Source organism: Pygocentrus nattereri, chromosome 9 (genome assembly GCF_015220715.1).
Source record: "Pygocentrus nattereri isolate fPygNat1 chromosome 9, fPygNat1.pri, whole genome shotgun sequence".
Lineage (NCBI taxonomy): Eukaryota > Metazoa > Chordata > Actinopteri > Characiformes > Serrasalmidae > Pygocentrus > Pygocentrus nattereri.
Window position 1 is genome coordinate 12,825,841 of NC_051219.1, and position 10,468 is coordinate 12,836,308.

At 40.1% G+C, this 10,468-nt stretch overlaps 1 protein-coding gene across 1 annotated transcript; it reads right to left on the bottom strand.

Moving 5' to 3' along the window:
• Nucleotides 1-1,610: 1,610 nt before the first annotated feature.
• On the bottom strand, nt 1,611-9,995 carry syap1 (synapse associated protein 1). The gene is made up of 9 exons (XM_017711493.2): nt 9,643-9,995; nt 8,425-8,543; nt 7,537-7,603; nt 7,252-7,325; nt 6,964-7,103; nt 5,765-5,919; nt 4,152-4,210; nt 3,912-4,059; nt 1,611-2,688 (listed from the first exon to the last, which is right to left on the bottom strand). Exons 1-9 carry the CDS (start codon nt 9,854-9,856, stop codon nt 2,561-2,563), a joined length of 1,104 nt encoding a protein of 367 aa, XP_017566982.1. The 5' UTR covers nt 9,857-9,995; the 3' UTR covers nt 1,611-2,560.
• Nucleotides 9,996-10,468: the final 473 nt, after the last annotated feature.

The following is a 10,468-nucleotide window of genomic DNA, read 5'->3' on the forward strand; positions in this document are numbered from 1 at the left end:
GGTTGGAATTTTGAAAAAAAAAGTTTTGTGGCACGTCTCTGTGATTAACTTTTGAAAGATCTTCCTCCAAGAGTGGTGATTCCATGATTTTTGCCAGAGGTTGCCTCCCACTCTAATCATGTTGAAAAACTCAGATGTGCGCCCTCTTGTGGCGATAGCAGACTAGTGTCGCTTTTCTTGCAGTAGAAAATGCCACCAGACCCGTCACTATAATGTGGAAGTGTAAGAATAGTCTATTACATTGAACATTTCTAATATCTCTATTAAGAAAAGCTAATGCAAGTTAGTGTGATGTTCTACTAGGTGTGTTTTTTTTTAGCATTACAGAACTTTGCCAGTCTTTTACAGCCCTGGTCTCAACTTGTTTTTAACATGTTGCTGACATCAAAAGTAAAAATAAACATATATTTTCCAAAACACAGTAAAATTTCTCAGAATTTACATTTGATATGCTGTCTTTGTACTATTTTCAGCTAAATATAGGCTTCAGATGATTTGCACATCATTGGATCGTTTTTATTTGCATCAGCATCCCAACTGTTTTCGGAAATGGGGTTGTACCTTCCTAATGTACCAACCCACAAAAAGGGAATGTTTTTGCAGCTTCTGGCCACAGACAATTACTCTCTCCTCATCCTTTCTGATTGATTCTTTTTTGTTAGTGTCCTTGTCACAAGTGGTACCATAAGGAAGGACCTGCAGACCCATTCAGGGTGCACAGGTAGTCCAGCTCCTCTAGGATGGCTCATCCACACACGTCATCACAAGAAGGTTTGCTGAGTTCCCAGCACTGTCTCAGCGGCATGGAGGATATACCAGGACAAAGGCTGATGCATGAGGAGAGTTAGACGGCTCTGTAGCAGGACATCATCAACCCAGCAGCAGGACCGGGACCTCACAGCACAGCACAATTGGCATTCTCCAGAGAACACCAGAATTGGCAGGTCCACCATTACTACCCCGTTCTCTTCACTGAAGAGAGCAGGTTGACACTGAACATGTGACAGATGTCAGAATCTAGACACACCATAGTGAACATTATGCTGCCTGCAACATCATTCAGCATGACCAGATCGGTGGTGGGACAGTGATGGTCTGGGAAGGCAAATCCTAGGGTCACACAACCCAATGGTACCCTGCCTGCTGTTAGGTACCAGGACCAGAGCTGTTGTCAGATGCTACGCTGATGCAGTGGGTCCTCCTGGTGCAGGACAATGCCTGGCCTCAGGTGGCTATAGAGCGTGTATGCAGCTCCTGGACTACAGAGGCATAGATACAATTGACTGGTCTTCCCGTTCCACAGACCGGAATCCAACTGAGAGCCTCTGGGATGCTTTGCATCAGTGCCTTCAATGCCATCAATTAGCACCACAGAGTGTCCTTTACATAACCTTCATGTTTTGACAGTTCCAGAGTTTTCAGTTTCAGACAAGTTTGTCAAACTGGCAGTTATTTATTCTATTTTACCAGCCCTAATAGTGCATATAGCTTATACATATAGTCAAGAGAATCTTAACTCTCATTAGGATAACCAATGGATTTTTTTAACTATACCAAGAGCAATCTGTAATTAACTATTTATTTTTGGATTTCAAACAAAATTTACAGAATTTTTGGATTTACAGACAAAAAGAATTTATTGACAGACAAACAAGTATGATTATGCGGCAGACAGGTAATGAGACAAAGAATGCACAGAGGGAAAAAAACACTAATAACAAAGATATATTAGTTATCTATCCTTTAGAACCTTCACCTACATTCCACCAAGAGTTCACACACCCTGGTTTATATACTCATCGAACCCAAAGAAACAACAGAGGGTCATTAAAAAATAAAAGAAAACAAGATGTTTTTGTGCTGTGTGACAGTAAACTACTCACTCCCAGCAGCAGACTTCCCCAAAGCAGGAGTACTTAACTTTAACATGTTAATTTATAGAAAGTTTAGGCCAATTTATTTTCAATCATTTCTTTTGGTCCATTCATCATGAAATGTAAAAAGCAGCTGATGTTTCAAAAGCGTGTAAAAAAAGAAGTGCTTTCTTCACAATGCTTTCTCTCTGGGACTGCACGGGACTTCCTGGGCTGTGTCTGAGCTCGTGTCTATGCTGCTCCAGATTCCTCACCTTTCTTCTAGCTTAAAATCAGGATCAAACGGAATCACAACGCCTCTGATAAAGCAGGACAGTTTAAACACACAGTCAGATCACTCCTATGTATAAAAAGGTAAAATTAACCATTTCTTTCCATCGGCAAAGAGGAACGTTTTACTGTAGACATTGTGCAATTTGGCACCAAGCCAAAGTCCACTAAATAGAACATCCTACATCCAACTATTTTTAAATGGGGAAAAAAAAAGCTTTCTTAAAAGATATATCCTCTTAATTCATTTCAACAGATAGACACGTCATAAAGATATCATATAATATGATACTAGAGCCTGTCATAATGTAGTGGCTTCTAAAACCCACTCGGTTGATTCTTCTCTGGTCCGTTCTTTTTCGCTCTCCGTCTCCAGTGCAGGGATGAGTCCACACCAGAAACAATGACTCCGGGTTTTAGCTGTCATCCTGCAACATCTCTTCAATCTCACGGTCCCAGTTGTCATCACGGTTTTCTGCTTCTGCCACGACCTCGTACTCCTGCAGCTCCCGCTGCAGCTCCCTCTCCCACTCTGACGTTTCTTCTGATGGGGTGGAAAATAAACAGTAATTTTGCATTAAAATGTTTAGAAGTTCTCTGACGAGGCACCCAAATTTACATACAGAGTGCTTAGATTACATTTGCTTTACAATGTAAATAGCACGTGCATCACAGGAACTGTAAAATGAGCTAAAATATAAAAAAGTCAAAATTACATTTCACTAAAAATAAAAGTAACTAAACTAAAAAAACTAAAAATAAAAGTACTAAGGTTAGTTAAAAACAGTATTAAATAAGTTGAAATGGAAGATTATACTGCATGGCTAAATCATTTCATACCTGCCTCAGTCTTGTTGAATAAGTAATCTCATAGATTTGCTTATCTGGTTTCTAAAGCTATATGACATACTGTTATCTATAAAAATGGACAAAAAATATCGCATTGTAAAAATAGTAAAAGCAGCCATGTTAAACACTGAAATTTGTGTATACTTTTTTCTTTTTTACTTTTTTCAACCAAACAGGTCTTGGCTGATTACATTCGGAATAAAAGGATAATTGTGTAAATCAGACCTTTTGTTGAATTGTTTTGCTTTAAGGCTCTTCTTAAGAGCGTCAGTCGCCCTCAGATTTTCAGCTAATTATTATTTCTACTGTGTCTGGTTAAAAGAAACTTAACCGAACTTAAACTTAACCCGGTATAAAGAACTATTTAGACAAGATTAGTTTGACATGAGGAGTTAGCATAATGTCATTTTTACCACTGTTTCTCTGTGATTTTAGTCCAATCTGAACGCACCATGTCACAAATTTTTACTCACTGCACACTGCTGCATCACTAAATATTCTAAAGGTATAATATATATAATACATAAAGGTATTAATTAATTAATTAAAACACTTTATACAGCGGTGTTCATTTTTGACTATACATTTCTAAGCTAATTACAATACTAATGACACTGTATTAACTCAAGACAGAAAAGCGGATGGTGAAAGTAACTGAAATAATAGTTAAACTAAATGATTTGAAATGCTCTCTACTTTTCTTTCAGTGAAGGCAGTACATAAATCCAGTAGCCACTCCCTTCTCTGTCATTTCTACTGAGATTTTTTATTCCTTCCCAATCGCTCATTACAGTCGTCCTGTAATGTGAAACTAATCCTGTGTAAATCTAACAGTGTCCTAGTGGTACTTTAGAGATAATTTAACTGGTGTAAAAGAAGCCGGTGTCAAACCTGTTTCTACGGATGTACCAAACTCACCATCCTGAGGGGAGGCCTCATCTTTCTTGTCCAGAACCAGCTGCTCCATCTCCTTCCGCAAGTCTTCGTGATTGATGTTACACGAATCAAAAGCGTCACTCACGAACTCTGAAACTCCAGGGCTGGTAGAGATCTCCTCCTCCTCATGCTGTGTAGAATGAATATGAGAAATATCTGCTGTAGTTTTATTTATTGGTTAAATTGATATTAATAATGTAAATATATAGTGTCAGCGTGTACCTCATTAGATTTGGGTTTGGCATTGATGGTTGTAGGAGGTGTTTTTGGTCTGATGGTTTCTGTGGAATAAAATAGGTAAGATTTATCCAAATTCACTTCAGGTGAAGGAATCACACTTTCAGTAGTGTATTATACATAAAGTTGAGGTTGTGGTAAAGGCCCCTTAAAATTCCATCAGGATTGAGCTGTTAAATGAATTGCTTATAAATAAAATGCTTGATGCCAGAGAGTAAAATGATGAAAAAGACGGAAATGCATGGAACTGGAATATGAAATATATAATGACTTTTATGAATCAGGCCAACAGCTTTTGTCCAAGTTTTGCCATCATACTATAGACTGGACACCAAATGACACTTGCAACGACCGGGACCGCAGAATTCTCATACTGTGACAAGTGAGTATCCAGTATGTATTTTGACTACAGATTAGTTGCGCATATATATATATATATATATATATATATATATATATATATATATATATATAAAAAACGAGAAATGGGCTATTGTAGTAGACCATTACGTAAGGTGTTTTATGCACTCTATGTAACACTTTATGTGCTATAGCTAAACGTTATTGCAGCAATTTTAATAAACAAAAAGTACCATTTAGCTATTGTTTGAATAACTGTATACAATAATGCACATTTTCTTAAAAGTAAAAACTTAAAAACCCTAAAAAAAAATCGAATTAAGGGCAAAAAAATTAGACAAAATTAAAATGGATAAATTTTATATATATATATATATATATATATATATATATATATATATATATATATATATATATATATATATATATATATATATATATATATATTTTTTTTTTTACAAATCACTATTTGTAGATCACTTGGTACCCTACATCCGAATAGATTGTACGACTATATAACTCAGCCTACTTATCACCTGGTAGTACGTTTCAAGTTCCGTAACCCCACCCCTTTGTTAATCCCTGGGTTAACTTGTGTCTTGAAAAGACGTTTGTGGTGATGTTGTGGACTCACTTGACTTGCTTCTGACTGACCTTTACACAGCAGTATTCTCTAAAACCAGGCAAAGACATTCACGAGAATACTGCTAGCCCCCTCTGTTAGCCAAAACAAGCACAGCACGAGACGTCTGCCCATTTACCCTGTCTTCCTTATGACTGTGTGGTCTGTTTTTAATTCACAATTAAAAACGGGGACAGGCCACCTAGGACACCAGGCCACCTGGATCTATGATGTATTCATGACATGCTTAGTGGGTAGTGTAGTTAGAGATCACTGATAAATGAAACAGCAAAAATAATATCAAATTCCGTCAAACCGGCAAGGCTGAGGGATACAAGGCAGAAGAACGCAAAACATGACAAATAACATTAAATGTTAGTTTTAGGCTGAACGTTCTTTTAACAAATGGTGATCATAAGCTGCCATTATTTTTAAGCTACATTAGCCTCCATGCTCCAGCACAAAAGTAAAGAAGCAAACTTCAGACACCAAGAATGTATAAGCACTTCAAGCCTCAAAACATACAATATTTTAAATATATTACAGTGTAATAACGCTGCGGTCTTATTTCCAAGTTCCCTTACTCTAGTGAAACTCAGCAAAATAGAGGCAGAACCTGGAATGCTCTCGGTCTGTGGAGCGGCTCCGTTCTTCTCCTCGTCTCTCCTCTCGGCAGCCTGCTGCTGCGCTGCCAGCGCCGTGAGCTGAGCGGACTGCTTGATGAGGGACACGCGGTAGAAATAGTTCCTCCAGAACACCTCCTCCTTCACACTGCAACAGAGCCACAGACAGAAAGGCTTCAGAAACACAGACACAAATGCAACTGTGTTTCGATGACCATTCAATACTGTTTGTAGTCTGGAATTTTAAACAAGGGTCTGTCCTCTGAGGTAACCTAGCCAGCTTGTGAATTTGGTGTAATAACAAAGTTGAAATCATTTTAGAATAGAAAGGAAAGTGGATGCATGGTTTCCTTGACACATTAAAGCTAAAAAGTGAAGTGGTTTACTTATTAAACACTGCTGTGTAATATTCACAGGCCACACCGTCATTCAGAGTGCCACTCAGTAGAGGAAGCGCAGGGGCCATATGGCTTTTATTGTTTTGCAGTATAATAAAAGAAGAAAACTTTTGTTGCACTGACAAAACTCTGGTTATGTTTCTATTCGCTCTCTGGTTCTAATTCACTGTGTAGCGAGTCAGTACATAGTGAACATGGCCAAGTCTCTACCAGGAGATAGTTTGGGACACCGACGACTCAAATATGTGGGACATGGATGTGGAGACAGTACGCAGTACTTACAGTTTCAGAAACTTTTCTTGTGACACTTTCAGTCAATATTTAAAGCGCTTGTGACTGAATATTTCTGAAGGGGCCCCATTTAGCCTGTTAGCTGTTAGAATGTCAACAGTTCAGCCTGAACGGGTAAAACCGGCATTTAAAGCTCCAACACAAAAATTCAGTCTTCTAGTTATGCAACATGAAATCAGATACAGTGTTCCACTGAAAATGGAGGCAACCTAATGAGTCATGCATTATTAAGCTACAAATTTCTGTACAGATGTAGCAGCAGCATTTATATACAGCGCGAGTGCACTTTCTGCCTCATGTTACTTACATCATAACGAACACAGATAGGCCTAAAAAATAAATCTTGGAATGATGTTATTAATTCTCAACTGTCCCTGCTCACTTTCCCCTCTTAAAACAGCTGGAACCTCACACACAAAGCTTAGCCCTGTTCTCAACATCTTTCAAAAGAGCCGTGAGAGCGGAGCAGGCACAAGCCGTCTCTCATTCCCATTCTCACTCACTGTTTTGGGACCAGGTCAAAGCGCATCCTGTTGAGCAGCTCATCTTCCTGCAGCATGACTTGGGCAATGGGATACATCTGCTCAACGTCAAAGTGGAACTGCACACCAGCAGGAGGGTCACGAAGGAAATTCCTTTTGTCCTACCGGAAAAGAAAAAAAAAAAAAGACTTTATTATGAAAAAATGACTTCATAATGGTAATACTGTTTCACACTGTGTTTCACTACTTCAAGATAAAAGTTTATGTTTGTTGCTATAAACACCAATGGAGATAAGAAAGAAGCCTTACAGCTGATAAAGCTAATATCTGTTGCTGAATGGTCTCCTCCTCACTGTATCCAACCCAGGGAGGCACTGCTGTATCTACAGATTCAGCAGAATGACGTTAACAAAAGTACTAAGATTCTGAGAGAACATGCAGTTCTGATACATGATACTGGAAAAGAAATTACTAATTTAATATCATTTTATCCTAAAGAGGGATGGCACTATATATAAGCAAAATCAGATTCTGCTTAGTGCCCCAAAAAACAGCCCTAATTCTGAGTTACCCAGTGTCTGGGTATGTTCTCACCTGACTTCTTAGCATTTTTCTCTTGCACAAATTTTTCCTGTTCTTTCTGAAAATCTCCTAGAATGGTCTGAGGAAAAGAAATGGGATAAAGAGTACAGAAATAAGTTCCATTTTAAACACATAATTCACACAACAACTCAATTTAACAATTAAATATAAATACAGGAGACAATAACAGAAAGGAAGAGCGCACGTGGACAGGCACGTGGACAGGCACGTGGACAGGCACGTGGACAGGCACGTGGACAGGCACGTGGACAGGCACGTGGACAGGCACGTGGACAGGCACGTGGACAGGCACGTGGACAGGCACGTGGACAAATCGTTGCATATCCTACTGTTGTATAGTGACTAGTATGTTATCTTGTGTTGATCAGGTTAGCTGCTAACATATTAGTGGCTAGAGCATATTAGTGGCTACACTGGGACACTAGAAAGAACTGTTGTTTCAAATATTATACTGTTATAAGGCTGAAGGCTCTAATAAACTACAAAAGGAAATATTAACTTTGTAACCCAAGTCATATTTTCTACCACTCCTTATTTTTACTATAAATAATATTCACTGAAAAATCAATCGAATTATGGTATCAAACTGAGACGTCAAAGAAATTTGTGTGCGTCCGTTTTACAATCAGATCTGATAGCATGCAGTGCTAATGAATAAGGTCCACTGTGGCTCAATCTGATATAAAACATGTACTGGAATTATATTAGATAATAAAAACAAAAAGTGAAAGGAATACTTGTTTTCCCTCAGTGTAGACAGACCGAGAGGGAAAGAGGCAGATAGGGATTGAGCAAGACAGAGAGATAAAGAGAAAGTAAGTCTAAGAGAGAGAGAGAGAGAGAGAGAGAGAGACAGAGAGACAGAGAGACAGAGATCACCTTGTCAATAATGCCATCTATGTTGCCCTCCTCAACGCTCTTCTTTATATTGTTTGCAGTCTCTGCCACAGACTCAGATATTTTCTTGGTGGCGCTGCTCGCAAAGTTGTAAATGTATCCTTAGGGCAGAAAGAATAATGCAGGGCATCCGGTTCAGCTTATAACCGTCTATTATCAATCCACAACAATTTGCTTAGTAAGACTACAGAAGCTGAATCAGGTTTAATGCTAATGAAAACAGTTTGCCACATGGGCAGTGGCTTATAGTTAAAGGGGGACTTCACAGGTTTTTCTAAATTTCTGCACCATTAAATGGTTAACACACCAACAAAGCCAGAGCGGTTTGCGTTCTAGAGAAACTTACAAAGTCGTCCTCCCCTAAAAGCTTCCCTCACAGAAAGTTCTCACACTAAATGGTTATGAATACCCAGTCTGAATGTCTGAAATGGTGTTTTATGGTACTTGTGTGACAACGTTTTGGTCTAAAACGTATTTTAACCAATGAATTTCAAGCCACTCACGGTGGAGGGATACATGAACGGTGTTCAAGGCTAAACAGTCCCCAAAGAAAACTTCTTTTAAGACTTGAGAAGATGCATGTGGGTTCACTGGTGGTTTTGGAGAGTAAATAAAATGGCTATGTTTGTGTTGTAGACATGACGACCCCTGGTTCCCATCAACATCACTGTAAAGCAATCTGAGTCAGCAAGTTTCTCTACAAACGAACCTTTTCACACCAAACCACTCTGAACCACTTTGTTCATATCTAAACCACGAAATAAGGAGAAATTTTGAAAAAAAAATTCGGCGGAACTCCCCTTCGACGTTAAAAATCATTCAGTAGAGTATGAGCAGTTAGCCAGCGCTGCTACTCCTCAACAACAGCAACAGCAACAGCAACAACGACGGCGACGGCTGTCGTTAATCTAGCAACAACCCGGCTTCAGCGACTCTAACGCAATAACGACGTTTCACTGTGTTTTGGAAACACGGCGCTCAGGAACTGGAGCCCAAAGTGTCGACAAGCTTCCTATTCGGATTTTCCCGTTCCACCTTAAACAGCGCAGCAGGTACGCTCTCGAGCCAGGCCTGAACCGTCACTGCGGCGTCATTTAAGGTGGAACGGGAAAACCCGAACACGTAGTTAGCGAATAAGCGACTCGAGCTCAGTAACGTTACACTGAGTGAGTGTATGCGAAAGGCAGGGGTCTGTCTCACCGCTCAGGCCCTTGGCCTGCTGGAGAAGCGGGGGGTTTTCAGCGTCGCTGTTTTCTGCTTTGTTTACTTCACTGTCCGCTTCCTCCTCCTTCCTCCTCTCCGCTGCCTCTGAGGCTTCGGCTTCGGCTTCGGCTTCGGCTTCGGCTTCGGCTCCCCCTGTTTTGGCTCCGGGGGGAGACTCAATGCCAAGCCACGATCCCCAGCCTTTAAACATTTTCGCGTGTGTGAGTCTGTCCCTTTTCCGGGCCGCTCCGGGACTCAGTGAGCGAGTTCAGTCTGTCCGAAGCGCAGTGTTTATCTGCGTTACTCCATTACTCCTCCTTCAACGTCAGCACCTGCTTCCTCGTTGGGTTTCCGAAGCGGCCAGTCGGAGCAGCGCCCTCTGCTGGGCGGGGAAGGGACGAGCGACCAAAACGGCTCTGCTGCAAAAACACTTGAATAAAAAAGTTAATGACATTGCGTTCCCTCGCAAACGTTTTGCGTTACGATACAACGGTTGGCATTCGTCTGCAAAAGCTGAGCATTTCTTCAGCTCAGATATGAAGCAGCTCATTGGATTTTAGCTGATCTTGGATTAAAATATAAAGACTTAGTGTCGCTTCTCAAAATTAAGCGTGGTTAAGCAGTTAGTGACCGAGTGTCTTCGTACAGTGAAAGCTACGTTCACAGAGACTGCTGAGAATAAGTGCTGAATAAACTCAGCACAGACTGGCAAAACTCCGAAAACATCCATCCATCCATTTTCTAAGCCGCTTCTCCGCCAGGGTCGTGGAGAACTCCGAAAACAGCTTTTAAAATTAGCTACACTATATTTCCAAAAGTATTC